Below are 15,558 nucleotides of genomic sequence, written 5' to 3'. Positions count from 1 at the left end.
GTATATGGTGTTTCTACATAAGCCACGTCAAGTATGATTAGAATCCCTATTCATTATATTTTCATAGCCTTTTTAACCCAACTTCTATTTCGTTTCGGGAGACAATCTTAAAGGTTTTCTTAGAGTCCTCGAAGTTACTCCACCTCTCAGTAATCGGTTAATCAACTTCTGTATTTGTTGAAAGTACATTATTCTTCCCAGCTTGCGGAAACATGGAGAAGGAAGGCAGCTCTAGTCATCAAGCCAGTCGGCTTGAAGCTGGCTCTCTAGAACATAACGACTTGGTAGATCCTAACATCGTTGACTGGTCTGGGCCAGATGATGTTGAAGATCCTCACAATTGGTCCAGCTCTAGGAGATGGGCGCAAATCATTTTGGTTTCTCTGTTTGCTTTGGTCACGTAAGTGTAGTCTCGTTCACATCAATATCAACTGTATTGAGAACAGGACGATCAGCTAATGCGCGATTCTGCTACAGAAACATGGCCCCAACTATTTGCGCACCCGCCATTGAACAGATCATCTCGGAATTTCAGATTGCCTCCCAAAACGTCAGTACTCTGGCCATTACCATCTATCTTCTCGGCCTAGCTGTCGGACCTATGTTCATGTCGCCTTTGAGCGAGGTGTACGGCCGTCAGCCTGTCCTACTTGTCGCCAATCTGCTCTTCGTATGCTTCATCGTAGGCTGTGCACTGAGTCAAGATGTCGGGGAATTCATGATATTCCGGTTCTTGTCAGGATGCGCAGGTGGCACTCCAATGACTTTGGGTGGGGGAACAATTGCAGATGTCACTCGCATGGACAAGCGAGCTGTTGCCATGGCTTTATTCAGTCTGGGACCTTTGACTGGGCCTGTATGTCATGATCTCCAACTTCTAATATCCACTTGTTAATCGATTTTTGCCTAGGTTCTCGGCCCTGTAATTGGGGGTCCCATCGCAGCTAGTATAGGCTGGCGTTGGAGCTTCTGGCTAATGTCAATCCTTGGAGGCGCTGTTGGAATTGCATCTCTGGTTTTGGGGCGTGAAACATCTCCCAAGATCCTTCTTGAACGTAAGGCAGCTTGTCTTCGCGCCTCAAGTGGCAACAAAAATTTGCGATCCAAACTTGCGCACCATCTCACACCCCAGGAAGTGCTCTTTCAAGCACTTTTCAAGCCGCTCATGCTTCTGGTCCGCTCACCGGTCTTGCTAATTATATCACTCTACGTCGCTCTGGTTTTCGGACTTATGTATCTTCTATTTACTACATTCCCAGAAGTGTTCGAAGGCCAGTATGGGTTTGGTACAGCTACATCCGGTCTGGTGTATCTCGGTTTGGGAGTCGCATTAGTGGTGTGTATGTTGATATTCAAAGCTTTTAATATGCGAGTTCAGGAGACCTGTATGAAGCGCGATGGAGTCCAACAACCAAAAGCCGAATACCGATTGGTCCTTATGATGTTCTTCAGCCCATTTGTCGGAGTTGGTCTTTTCATATACGGGTGGTCGACCCTATACAAGGTTCACTGGATTGTACCCATAATTGGCACCAGTTTGATTGGCGTTGGCGCATTCTTCGTCCTAGTAAGTTCTGTCTCTCAGTCTACTCCTGGCTTCGAAAATGCTCACTAGTCATAGATGCCTGCACAGCTTTACCTGGTGGACTTGTTCGGCTCCGGCGCTGCTGCCTCTGCGCTTGGCGCTAATAACATCCTTCGTTACTTGTCGAGCACATTCCTGCCACTTGCGGGTCCTGCCATGTATAAAGCTCTTGGTTATGGTTGGGGAAACACTCTACTGGGGTTCCTTTCACTGTGCTTTGTTCCAGCTCCGATTCTCTTCTACAAGTATGGGGAGTCCCTTCGCACTAGGACTCCCGTCAAAGTATAGTCTCGGTGGTCTCGTTGTGTACAAAGGGTGGAAAGATAAGCATTTTTTTCCTTTGGCGGTATGTGTTTCTGTGGAGGTTGTATTTTCATGCGTCAGTGGGTTTCATTGTTGGTATATACTGTTGCTTGAATCTGGATTGGATTTCTGTTCGAAGCAGATCTTTCGACAAAGGAAATGGTGGATTGTGTAATTGTGAATATGGAAGGAGGAAAGTCTCATGTGTTCTGCGCACACTCATTTCATTCCTGTGCTGTGATGTACGTTATTAGATAAAGTGTCATTATATGCAAGACCCTGTTGCGGACCGCGCGTCCGCAAACCTACGATGTTTTCTTTTCAAAAGGCTCTACAGACCCTTGCGAAAGAAACTCTTCATGGCAATGAAATCGAGTCTCGTGTTTTTGGCAGGGGATCGAAGCCTAAGCGGAGTAAAATGTGATTGGTGGGGACATTGAGTCGAGATCCTTCTTCACTGGTATCAACGATAGATTTAGGAAGAAAGCCAGGATGAAGTTCCCTGGCGTGAAATTTCTATTTGACTCCTTCCCAGACATCAGCAGGTCTTGGTTGACCTGAACCTAGATTTCTGGACAACATCTTCATCATCATAACTTTAAGTTACTTCGTGGTATGCACAGGCCTGCCTTGTGTACCGCGGGAGAACTTTCGAGCATGCACTTTCGCAATAACATCGCTCATTCAGCAGCCAATTCTAAGCTTTTTGTAACGGATTTCCTCCTCGTATGTCGCCCATGCCCCAACGCCTAACAGGGCTATTTCCTGTGTCGATCGCGTTGTGGTCTCAACGGTGTCGCTCGCTCGATCCTGTTCGGTTTGAGAGATATTGGTGGGAGTGGTGCTTGTTGACAAACATGAAGTGATTCTGTGGTGTGCGCGTTAGGAAGGCTTTACATTTGAATAGCGTGGAGAAGATCCGTACTTGTGAGAACTGCCCGAGAGACCAGTCGACGACGAAGACTGAGGACTCATCTTGAAGTGTATTGGTATGTTGTGTTGGATACCGAGTGTAATGAGGTTGATACTGACTAGAGACTAGGACCTGCCTAAACGTTTCGAAAAGATAATATACGTGAAAATGGAGTTATTCGTAATCTCGGGAAGTAGTGCTTTCATGCTGACCGTCTTCATTTTATACAATACAAATACCTAGTGGGCACAGCCATTGTCCACCAAGTCCTAAATGAATATGATCGCACGCCAGACACGCAGAGGGCCTCCTCGCTTATCCCTTACGGGTGGTCCTCGCTTTGTTTTGCAACCTTGGTCGCGCTCGCGACGTCCCTTTCTGTCACTGTTACACCATATTACTCCAATCAAGTCAACTACCGACGTACTTACTTTTCTACGCGTCGTAATTTTGCTGGATACGAGAGCGCGGCCCTTTCTGCGGGTTGTTCATAAGCAGCCTGACGTACCCGTTCTCTCAACTTTGGGTGTCGCTTGGCAGAGCCTGATCCCCTCAGATAAAAGGGGGTTGGTGTCCGTTGCGAGCCAATGGTTGGAAATGACTTTGCTGGGCGAGATAGAGTGCTTGCAGCAAGTGTCATCTTCAACATAAACTGCGTAGTTGTTCGAAATTTCATGTCATTTCCCAAGAACTTTCGAAACGAAGAGATTGTATGTTCTTTTGATGTTCGGAAATTTATCTTAACATTTGAGGACTACAGTCTATTAACGAGAAGCAATGCTTGATGTCGTTAAGATGGACTAGCGTAAGACTGTTGACGAGTGATGGCTAATTCGATTTACGTGATTTAACTCGCATTTCATGTAAAGCTAAAGACAGCTTGTAGAAAAAGGCTAGGCCAAAGATCGCTGTGCGTTTGGCAGTGACTTTGGCGGTTAACGTTGGCATATGGTTGCAGCAATACTTGCATCGAAGCAGCTTGGTTGGTCCTTGCGAGGATATCTCCGTAGTGCATGATGATTTGCTCAGCTAAGGTCAGTGAGCTTGGTGCCCATATTGGAAGCTCCAGTATTGAAGGTGCGCGTGACAATCTTGCTATGTCGGATTTTCCTACCTAAGAGACCTCTAATGCGCCGTTTGACCAACAATATACAGCTACCGAGTGTAACCCCCGACATAAAGTGTCTCATTGACTGTCGGAATGCGATGCGTACCTAGGTAGCTGTTGATTGTTGAACCTCTTATGATGGACAATTGATTCTTCACTAGATAAAACATAGCTTCCACAGACTTCGACTCCGGCTCGGACGGCGTATCGTTATCTCGCTGGTGCTGAATGTTCATCGCTCAGACTACTTACCAAAAAAGGGTGCAGAGAGACCAACCGATCTCTAGGTTATGCGGTCGACTAAACATTGCATTGCTATCTACCCGTTCTTCGCTAGCGTATGCAACACTGCAGTCATGTTCTCTCGCAGCCCATTGTACACCTATCCTGTGGGGAGAAATCATGCTTACCTACTAAAAGACGTGTTTGACCAATGCTTTCAGCTTCAAGATCGCGGTGCACACGCGCGTGCAGCGCGAGAGTGTCCAAAACCCCCTTCGTGCTTTCTACCTCAATGTTCGGGAGGCATTTCCGTAACATTTTTGTTTTATGTGCCTCAACCATTCTATACCCCAAACATTGAATGAAGTTCTGCACAACCCCTTGCAGTTGAGACACCAGTATGTAGAGAAATTATGTGTTTTCGGTTTTTAGGGGCAACCTGATGTAGTACAGGTCTTCATAGGTAGCGAGGGCTTCCCAATATTTTACAGAACTGCTAGAGATCTCTATTTTATAGGTTATAATGTACAGTAACATCTCTAGCATAAGGTTGTGGAAATTGCGCTGTTCGCCACTAACTGCTGCAGATAGTGTTCGCTTAGCGACTTCCAGGGGATTGGTGATCGAGCATCAGACTTTGCAGGATCGGTATGGACCGCTGGATGATGAGTGTATAAAGCTAAATATGTTGCATCTAATGATTAGTTGGCATATGAACAGAGATGAATCATATTCTTGCGCTTGATGTATTTTATTCAATCACTAAAGCACGATTCAAACCACTAATCAACCAGATCACTTGTCTCCTTTTCTCTGTCATCGTCTTAAAGTTAAGAGAACTTGATTTATTTCAATCCATACCCTTTTGTTGTGTCTATATAGCAAAAGCCATCGGGCTAAAACCAAAGTTGGTCTTCGAAGTTCTCCGCCAGAAGATCCCTCTCTCGAATTGTCTCGTCGTACTCCGACCACGAGCCAACACACTTAAGAGCTTCGATATGTGGCAACGGAGCATTGCTACTCTTTTGAACACATGCTTCTGTGGATTCCGTAGAGGACGAAGTATTGCCGTGGTATGCTGATGTTCCAGTAGAGCTCGGAGAGAGATTCCTGCAGCTAAGAGTTGTCAGCGACGACCCATGAAAGCAAATGGAAGTAGAATAGAAGTATTTGTTTCACCTGTTTGGATATACGGCTTCGTTTGAGGCATTGCTGGGACCGAGATGAGGCATGTTGTAATCTTAGAATCTGCTTCCGCAGACTAGCTTTTTGGAAAGTTAAGGAAGATTTATTCGGTAAAAGAGACTTTATTAACTAAATGACCTATATATCGTCAAGTACTGAAGTTTTGAAGATCTATACTAGTGGATTTCGAAGGTTACACAAGGTAAGGAGCTCAAGATATAGGTGCTCCTCCCCTGCCACCACCCCTCGACAAAACATATCTCACATCTGTCAGACGGGCTGCAAAACGTCCTCGTAAAAACCCTCTTTGGTCTCTTTGCATGTACAGACAATTGTTTTTGAAGTGGCGTGGCTGACTTTTCTCACTGGAATCACCGGGTTGACGACTTCCCATTCGCTGGAAGAGGCTCGCCTCACTTTTGTGTAACCTCAGAAGTCGGGATTCGCTCATTGGACTCGCCTCACTTTTGTGTAACCACGGTTGGATTGGCCGAGTACTATATATTAAAAGGAGCTCGTGCAATCAGCACCTTGCTCAAATGGCTGACCGCATGTGATCTGCTATGACACCGAAAATAGGGTACCGGGATAAATATCCAAGTTCTCTAATCACCTGACAAGAACCTTTTTGACTCGAGACACCACTCCAGAAAAGCTCGGTTGAGAGAAACTGAAGGAAGGTTAAGTCTCGAGTAGTGCAATATCAGAGAATTGTGATGTTAACGCAGTGTCTTTTGGTTCGAAGATAAGAAAGGTTTGATGGGTATTACGAATTGTGAATGAGCTCATATACATGCTTGAATTTAACTTTAATGCTGCCATATCTAACGCCTGTATCCGCACAGGTACTATCATCTTGGTGTTACAAAGTTTGAAAGATTCATATACTCTAATATCAAGCTACTTCAACAAGAGCGTGTTTGAGAATCCCGCTGGTCTTGTCCGTTACTCGAGCCTGATTGTAGGAAACGGTGACACATTTTAACCATACGTCTGAAGTGAAGTTGCCTTTGAATATGCAGCCTCAATTACAAAAGCTCTTTCTGGGGCCTCGGTTCCAATAAACTTCGGGGGGCTTTTCAATTTTAGGAAGTTTAATAGCTTTGAAATTATCCCTAATACATGATCGGGTTATGAACGAATTTATTACTCAATGGCTTATTCTGTATAAGAAGATCCTACCCTAATAATCTCTGAGTTTTCGGCAATTCCTCATATCTCAAGCATCTGGAGAGTAGGGGTAGTCGTATAACAATATACTGGCTGCGAAAGAAGAGAGGGGCGGGCCCCATTACACCAAGCTTTTCGCCGGACGAATGACTCCTGAGATATTTTAATATTAATGTTAGGGCCGGTTTCGCAAAAGAGTAAAGAGGTCCCAGAAGAGTAACATGTTATGTCATGGTCGTTTATTAATGATACAAAACCAGTGTATTAAATGAGTTGAGTTGAGTTGAGTTGCGGGTATAACTCAAACTCAACTCAACTCACGTAACTCATGATTTGTTTAAGTTGTTAAGTTGTACCACACACGTGATACTCTAGCCAATCGGAGGGCTAGGAGCCGGTGATTTGGCCCTACTTTAAAGAAAAGGGGGGCATCCCCCGGGGGGGAAGGGGGGAGGGGGGTTAGTGGCTAGTATCCGCTTTCTACTTTCTACCCCTATAACGTTAAATAATATTAAGGTTCTTAGTTATTAACTTAACAGTTATTTTAAAAGCTATTATATAGTGAATAAATAAGGATTTAAAGGTTACGCGAGAAAGTATATCTTCATCTTTTACTTAGACAAATATAGCCTTATTTATAAGGTATATAACTTAAACAACTCAAATAATTCATAAGTTGCGTAAGTCGTAACTCAACTTAACTTAAGGGGGTCTTTTACTCAAACTTAACTCAACTCAACTCAAGTAACTCATGACTTATTTGAGTTGTTTGAGTTGTTCTTTAATTCACTATACAAAACAAGTTCTTTGAAATCTCCAGGGAGTGCGGTCTATCTTTTCCACTGCCAAACTATACGGTTAAGCACAGTCCTCGAAATCGTGGTCGGTGCGAAGTGTCAGCTATTTCATCTCCAACCATGTGTTTTCTCTTTGGGCATAAAGGTATTTGTTATTGCAAAGCGGCATTTGACTGTGATGCGATCATATGGGATCTCTAAGGGTTGTATTTGAGTTCAATATCGGAATGGTTAAATGCTTTCGGTCCTCGTTCAATTTGATGACAATGGAGTTGAAATTCTAAATGTAAGAGTAAAATTGTTGATAGCGATACTCTCAGAGGAAAGCAGCTAGCAATTAACGTATCTGAAAACAGGTGTAGGTGAGTGTTAGAGACCGGTTACCTACAACTCTTCGGTCGTTTTCAATATATACATGGAATTTGAAGTTCAGTCGTGATTGAAGAAAGAACCCACATAAATATCAAAGAAGGCACATGAAACCGTTCATGTGATTCTAAAATCCGCTTATGGAGATTTCCCGGAGACTTCGCTATAATCAAGTCTGAAGTGCAGCTTCTCTCTATCTCCAGCTGTTGCCCGTAAATTCGTGGGCTGCTTGTTGGCTAGCATATTCGAGCTGTAACCACAGAACAGCCTTGATTTAAAATACAATTACCACAAATACAATAAACGTAATGGCAAAATAAACCGAGAAACAAGATCTTGGTTTGTTGCACATCGCAATCATAAGTCCGTCGGAGGATGGTCGGCTTTTTAAGTATGGTCCGCAACCCGCAAATTATAATCGCCGAAGGACAAAGTCATCCTCTACGGCAATCGATATAAGGCAACTTGGTTCGGAAATGACCGAAAGTAAACACATTTGGTAACTTGAATGGTCGTTTGTTGCAAGTCGCAATATAAGTCCGTCGGACATTGGGCGGCCATACAGGACAATCACAGAATCCGTCCGTACGAGATATAACCGGACGGCCAATCGCCATCAAATACGGTGCGACATCAGACAATTAGCGTGCCAACACACGCCACGAAAGCATAAACCAAACATTGAGCTATGAAATGTATTGTTTTAGTCGCTCTTGGTAATGCGTCCGAAGAGAAGAGGATTAGTGAACGAGCAGAAAATTCGGTGTTAAGAATTAAGCGAGATTCCTCATTGCGGATTGTGAGAGTACTCCCGGAAAATGTGAGCCGTGGGTTTGTCCGACCCCGCCTGAGTCTGGCATCTAGAGTCTAGATGCTGGGTTTACCAATGAAATTACAGTAAGTGATACTGTGATTGTCGGATCCACATGTAAAGCCGATGTGACTTACGTCCGAATGTCCGGATTTATCTCTTTTCGAGAAGAAGTACTGTATAACGGGAGGTTCTGGTAGCTGAATGATGGATCAATCAGCAAAGACTCACCTCACTGTTCTCAGACAAGGTGCTGCTGATAGAAGCAATTGTTATGACCATACAATGACCTATAACAGAAAATTTAGGGGGTAGTGTGTAGATGACCTACATCTTTGAACATGTCCGAACTCATGCCGCAAATTTCGAATGGCCCAAGCGATGAACTAATGAGAGGCAAATATTCATGTACTGATTCTTGACCATGGCGGTTTGGAATGTTCAAAGACCCAGGTGACATAGAGCATAGTTTTGGGTTTCTGTTTGACCCTTGGATTTGGGATAAGGTGAACCCAAAGGTTTCCCATCATTACCTTTTTTGAATGCAGTGAGTACTTGTTTTAATTGTATACATCATTTGATCTGCTGCCTTGATTTACAGTTTAGTTAGAGTGTAACCTTCTATTCCCACAGGTAACCTGATGTTCCATCATGAGGTGACCAGCCCCTCGTCTACGATAGTGGAAAAGAGACCTTGCAAAACTTGCAAAATTTGAGTCTCTAGATATCACAACTTTCTGTCTCCTACATTCTGACCAAATCATTTGTAAATTTAAATTACATGTTCATCGTTTTTTTTTATAAAGAGAAAGTATGATTAATGTTTATTCTTTACTTATCGTGTTCGGATTTAATATATGTACCGAACTAAGAAGCATTTTAAACCTTTTATATCACAATAATGAACTTCGATACCTTCCAGATTGGCACTCTCAACAGGGATGATCAAGCCAGTATTGAAATTTTACCACACTGCTCGAGGCAATCAAATACAAGCCATCATTGATGTTTCGGACTTAACCTACTCTTCTCGCTTATCTGCCATTGACTGAAAGGGGTATCCTCGGTATCTTTCGTACTTTGTGTTTGGCCGGCCGCCACCATATACAAGCTTTTGATCACAAACTCCATTCTTGACGATCTTGATAATATCTGCGTATTTTAAAATGGAGGGACTTCACCGCTTAAGTATCAAGTACCAAGTACTTCGTCACGAGAAATAACTCAAGCCGCAACATTGATGTGGAGCTGAAAGCGGGTCGGCCCTCGGGAGTGGGGTGAATTACCTGCATGCGGGGCCAGATATCGAGAACTGAGCATATATGTGGGTCTCATTAATACCAATATTTAGATTTCGAGTTTGATAACAGCTTTACTGAATGGGACAACTTGAAACATTCGATTATTGTGATCATGAGTGAGCGATTATCAATAAATGATTCACATACAGTACTCCATGACTTTTGATACCCAAGTCCCTGATATCGGCTATTCAAACCTGATCAGACGGTCTGATTCAGACTTGACCCGTCACACTGCAAACCAATTATAATACAAATGTAATTCTATCACGAGTCATCTTCTCCCTTACCTTGTTCCAAAAACCCTTATCTCAAAAAGTTAGTCCCAAATCCCTTACCGTAACATATGTCAGCCGGGTACTGATCCCCACCAAATCCTGAGTGAGACGAGTCAAGCCTTGAACCTAAACAGGAAATAGCAACGCCTTTGCTGCACTTCGCGATTTTGGCTTTATGTCAAATACTTTTCGAATACCCGAGACCCTAATCGTGAAAGTAGGTTTCAGACCAGAACTCACATTTGTTGCAATTCGCGGTTTCGATACCGAGGTACCTCGTGTCAGGTCATGATTTGTTATTCAGTGGCGAACTAAGTTTACGCCAACGATGAATCATGGTTTAGTTATCCACTACCCATGATCCTTTCTGAGCGACAGAACCATTGATTTGTGATTTGAGGTAGCGCAGAGTCAGTTGAGTACCAATATGTGTGTCGACCTTTAGAGCTAAATTCAGTCCACGGGAAAGAGAAGACGAAACTACGACAAGGTATGAGTAGTTTTGTAAAACTAAAACTTATGATTCCGAAGGATTGGATTCCCTTCATGATTGACCTCGATAACTCAATTGTGCTTATCTCGCTGCGACGCATGAGACCCCATCACCTTCTGTTTTGACGTTTCCTTTAACACTGTTTGGTATTCATGATAGAAATTCGATATGGTCCAATACTTATCAAATCCAATGGAATGAGACGTAGATGTATTTATGCCTGATAAGATATCGGAAGCAGGTAGCAACACGTGTAACGGGTGGCGGGTGGAGATATATTATACTGGTTATAGGCCTGTGAACCGGGTTGGCGGAACTGATTTTAGTTCCAGTCAAGAGGCCATTTGAGCAAAAGTGTACATACTTTTCGTTCAGCATATTACAATTTACATTTATTGGGAGTCAAATATGTGTTTCGTCAATTTTGATTTGTTATGCTTAATGGCTAATTTTATTCGGAGATGAGATTATTCCCTTCGCTCTAAATACTCTGCGATGGCGAAAATTTGAAAGTAGTAACAAGCGTATTGACCTAGCAGGAAGAATCTAGTATATTGATACTAACTACTTCAATTACTGGATACATTCTTCTTATCTTTGCGTGCGATGAATCATTTTAAAGAAGTACGTTTCGCAGGTTAATTCAGGCGAGTTGATGCAAGAATTGAATACAAGAATAGTACCTTCCTCGATCCACTACTAGAAGCAATCATTCAACAAGACTTGCCGAAAACACGATGAAATACGATTCCAAGGTAGTTAGGAGCTGGAGTATGGATCAATGGTTTACGCAGACGACGCAGAGTGCGTCGCTAAAGACTGTATCGTAAGCACATCATGCTGTGCTACACGTGGTCAACAGCTTCGAAGTCCATTTTCGAAGAAACCCTTCATCACATGAAGAGTGCAGGTTTTGATTACGGTAAGCATAAACTTCCCAGATGAATCGTAACTCTGGGTTCAGGCAGTTGCAGTGAAACCCACGATACGAGATGTTGGAAGACCTTTCCTGGTAAAAGTCAACAGTGGAAGCCAGTAAAGAATGAAGCAAAGTGATCAGCCAAATGCAGATACCATGAGTCTTTTGAACAATAATGCGACGACTGTCGGATGTGTTTCTAGTAGAACCATTCGTTTGTTACCATGGTTCGTTTGCTCGTAAAGGTGGGGTTGAGATGATATGATTAGTTGTGATACATAACAGGTCTGATATAGGATAGGATACCCCAAGGACCCTAGCAGATCGGATAATGCACCTGCAGCAAACATGGCGCCCTGCTTCATTGAACACTTCTTTTTGATGGTATTCTGTTGTACCAAGAACGTAATTATATGGATAGTAAAGAGCGCATGTACCAAACTTCAATTGCAGAAACTCAATGCTTTAAATGTAAGTGCTACTGCTACAACGACAGCCGAATATATATATGAAGAATGCCATGAAGCTTGCGCAAGCTGTACGAACCGAGTTCCTCTCAACTTCCTGCTCATTTATTACTTCTCACAGCACCAACGCAGGTACCCCACCTTCTGGTTGCATGCCGTCTGGGAGCCGTCAGTAATGTGCAACCTCAGCCTGCATTACCCTGCTGGTTGGACCGGTCTATCGGATCTTGCAGCCATCACCCCCCTCTACGCCCTTTGAACCCTCCTGTATTGGCGGAGCGAAGAATCTTGAGGCATTTGCACTTTTGTGGAGGTGATTGCCGTGCTAAAGACGGGAGTGATGGAGCGCTAAGGTGGGGGAGCTCACGCTCGGATGAGCGCCGTCTCTAGGTTATGCCTAAAGAGGTCGCGATGGTAGCCGTCTTTCGACGTCAGTGTCCCATGTCAATAACTGCTTCCAACAATACCGTATCCCCTCCTCCTACCTTTGTACTATTTCTCAATCAATTGCCGTGAAGTTCTCCGGCAAAGCGCTATTAGCAAGATTAAGGCGTCGGCGAGATTTGGCCAGAGAGTAGACCCGACGAGATGTACTCTGTAATTGATGGCGCACATAAAGCCACAGCAGCCCTTGTAGAGGTCGCTGGGAATCAATTGCCAGCAGAAATCCTCAAACATCTCCCCGATGTGAACTTGACGACAGCCGAAGATGGAACCAAGATTTATTTTCCATGCCCGTTCAAGGAGACCGAAGCGACGGTAGCACTGAAGTCAATTGAGGCGTGTGCAGTGGCAGCAATCGCGAATCTCCGATATGGAGAGAAATCGCGAAAAATCGAGGTCAACCTCGAACGAACCGCCACCTTTCTATTTTCCACCTACATAGCTACAATAGGCGGGAAAGGGAAACAAGATCCGGAGGCGAAGTCGAAGTTAAAAGGTAAGTTTATTTGGGATCGATTCGTAGCGAGTCTGTGCTAATTAGCCTTTTCGCAGACACCGATTTGCTTAAAGCACAATCGATTTTGTATCGGAGATTGTCAGCCAATCTGTATGAGACAAAGAACCCAGGAGAATACTTTCATATTCATGGATCTCTTGAGGCAGGTAAAACTTTGAATATGATTGGCTTGGAGTCGCACCGACCAGACTTGACTGATTACCGTCAATGTATCGACACTATCGAGAGCCACGTAAAGAAATTTACCGCCCAGGAGCTGGAGACGATGAATGCCAAAATAGGTCAGGCAGGTGTTTCCGTCCTAAAATGGCCAGAATTCAAGGAGACCGAGCATGTTAGTACCACTTAGAAATGTGCTTATATTACCAAGTCCACAACTAATGTCGTAGGGCCGAACATTACTTTCTCTGCCACCATGGGAACTAACAAGATTGCAAGATCCTTCACCCGTTGTTCCTTTTGATTCCAGTACATCATCTGGAGAAAGCCGGCAGGTGCTAAGTGGAATTCGTGTATTGGAGCTCTGTCGCATCATTGCAGGACCGGCTATCGGCCGCACTCTAGCAGAGTATGGAGCGCAGGTCATCAAAGTAACCTCTCCCAACTTGTCTGACGTTCCTTTCTTCCAAGTTGACGGCAACACCGGCAAGCACACTTGCGATCTTGATCTGAAAACTCTGTCCGGTCGACAAACTTTCGAGGGGCTGCTGCAATCTGCAGATGTCGTTCTCGACGGGTTTCGTCCCGGAAGCCTCGATAGACTCGGCTACGGACCTACGCAGATAGTAGAGTTAATCAAAGGCAGAGGGAAAGGTATTGTTTACGTCTCGGAAGACTGTTTTGGTTACCAAGGACCTTGGGCAAGCAGACCCGGTTGGCAACAGATTGCAGACTGTGTAACTGGAGTAGCATGGGCACAGGGTGAATTCATGGGACTCGAAGAGCCGGTAGTCCCTCCCTTCCCTATGTCCGACTACGGGACTGGATGTATGGGAGCTGTTGCTGCCTTGACGGGACTTTATCGACGAGCAACTGAAGGTGGTAGTTGGGTTGGCAGAACTAGTCTGAGCCAATACGACATTTTCCTTCTAGGTTTGGGTCTCTATGGCGAAGATGTAAAGCAAAAGATTCGAAAAGAGCACGACGAAGAGTTCTTCAAATTGCGACATGCCGATAGCGTCGACGAGGTCGGCGGTAGAGCGCTGAGAAGCATGAAGAGAGTTCATCCGGAGCTATTCGACGATTCGCTAATGCAAAAGACGTTCAGTAAAGGATTCGGAGAAGAAATAAAGTGGTGTAGAAGCCCGGTGACTATCGACGGATTGCGAGTGGGGTTTTCGAGAGCCAGCAGACCCAATGGCTACGACGAAGCCAGCTGGGAGGGTTGGGAGGTCGAGAAGGCAGTTGTTGACGGTTAGGGCACGCGATGCCGGAGCGAAGCAGATTGAATGGGTGACGATTTTCGAAATTCAATAGCAATATGCAGATACAACATAGCCTGCATTGAAAAGCTGCTTCCGCGTGAGTGTCGGTGTATGGCCCCTCCCCCTCCACTTACTTGCCGGCTATGTCTTCAGCAACAAGCTCACAACTTTCAGCTGGATAGGAAAGCAAAAACGCAAAGAAAGATTGCAGTTGAGCAGTGAATTGTGAAACATAAAGGTATCAGCGCTTCATGGAACCTCGGTCAGACGAAGCGTTCTTACCTTTCGAGTTAGTCTTTGGCTCATGCAAACCTCCAGTACTTCTTCTCTTTCAAGACACAAACCCGTCCGGGTTTTTACCTCTCACCATCCCGTCTTGCAAGTCCTCGATCCAATCCATCGTTCTCACAAACGCCCCCTCCCCACCTCCCGCACCCGTGCGCCAGGTCACCACCTTCCTTTCGAATTCTTCCAAGCTATACAGTCCCACAAGTGACTCCATTCGTGGTCCGTCCCATGCCGCCAGCAAGTGTTTGTTGCTTGTCGCACCCTTCAAGTTTGGAACCGAGAATCTATTCTCTTCGACAATCCCTGAGCACCACCTGGCATTCGCAATAAGCCGAGTATCCGGGGACCATCTTGCATGTGGTTGATTCAGAGATATTTTGTGTTTGGTAGCTGGCGTTTCTGGCGGTAGTGGCACGTTCCTTGTTGCGGTTCAAGGGGGCTGGGCATGTTGTTTCAGCGTATGTGGAGGTACCTCCTTCGTCATTTCTTGTGGCATGCGCTGTGCTCGAGGACGGAGTACATACAAACACCTATGGTCGGCGTCTCGCCAGTCTTATGTCTGATCATTTCTACTACTCTAAGCACACTACCGGTTCGCCGAGGATTAGATACACTACATAGTAGTGCTGTTTAATAACCCTCACTTGCGAGCCCTTCATCGTTGAGCCCTTCGATTTATCCGTCCATAACCACCCGAGAACCGAACAACCATATGTTTCCAACTGCAGCTCAATATCCTGGCGAATGCTTGGACTTCTTTTTTTTCACCACAATTTTCTTGGATTTACATTGCAGAGGATCGAAATAAATGAGGGGACAACTCCGTAAAGTAATACATGATTTGCTTTTCTTGTTGAACATGACATGGGTCGTGGGCCGTGTGAGACCATGGACAGAAGATACAAAGTACAGCCACAGCCACCATCCGCACTGGTCTCGGTGTGAGGCTGAAAATAAACTGTTG

General features: G+C 44.7%; 3 protein-coding genes across 3 annotated transcripts; 2 read left to right on the top strand and 1 right to left on the bottom strand.

The window, feature by feature from the left end:
• Positions 1-212: 212 nt before the first annotated feature.
• GLAREA_08880 (MFS general substrate transporter) lies at positions 213-1,873 on the top strand (the record flags this gene model as incomplete). Its single annotated transcript, XM_008077841.1, has 4 exons — positions 213-400; positions 478-856; positions 911-1,567; positions 1,622-1,873. 4 exons carry the CDS (start codon positions 213-215, stop codon positions 1,871-1,873), a joined length of 1,476 nt encoding a protein of 491 aa, XP_008076032.1.
• A 3,154-nt stretch (positions 1,874-5,027) lies between these two features.
• GLAREA_08879 (uncharacterized protein) lies at positions 5,028-5,363 on the bottom strand (the record flags this gene model as incomplete). The annotated part of the gene is made up of 2 exons (XM_008077840.1): positions 5,028-5,247; positions 5,311-5,363. 2 exons carry the CDS (start codon positions 5,361-5,363, stop codon positions 5,028-5,030), a joined length of 273 nt encoding a protein of 90 aa, XP_008076031.1.
• A 7,146-nt stretch (positions 5,364-12,509) lies between these two features.
• Positions 12,510-14,300, top strand: GLAREA_08878 (CoA-transferase family III (CaiB/BaiF); the record flags this gene model as incomplete). Its single annotated transcript, XM_008077839.1, has 3 exons — positions 12,510-12,861; positions 12,918-13,216; positions 13,272-14,300. The coding sequence occupies 3 exons, from the start codon at positions 12,510-12,512 to the stop codon at positions 14,298-14,300; spliced, it is 1,680 nt and encodes a 559-aa protein (XP_008076030.1).
• Positions 14,301-15,558: the final 1,258 nt, after the last annotated feature.

This window comes from Glarea lozoyensis, assembly GCF_000409485.1.
Source record: "Glarea lozoyensis ATCC 20868 chromosome Unknown GLAREA1, whole genome shotgun sequence".
Lineage (NCBI taxonomy): Eukaryota > Fungi > Ascomycota > Leotiomycetes > Helotiales > Helotiaceae > Glarea > Glarea lozoyensis.
The sequence above is the reverse complement of the archived record's forward strand: the minus strand, read 5'-3'. Positions and strand labels throughout refer to the sequence as shown.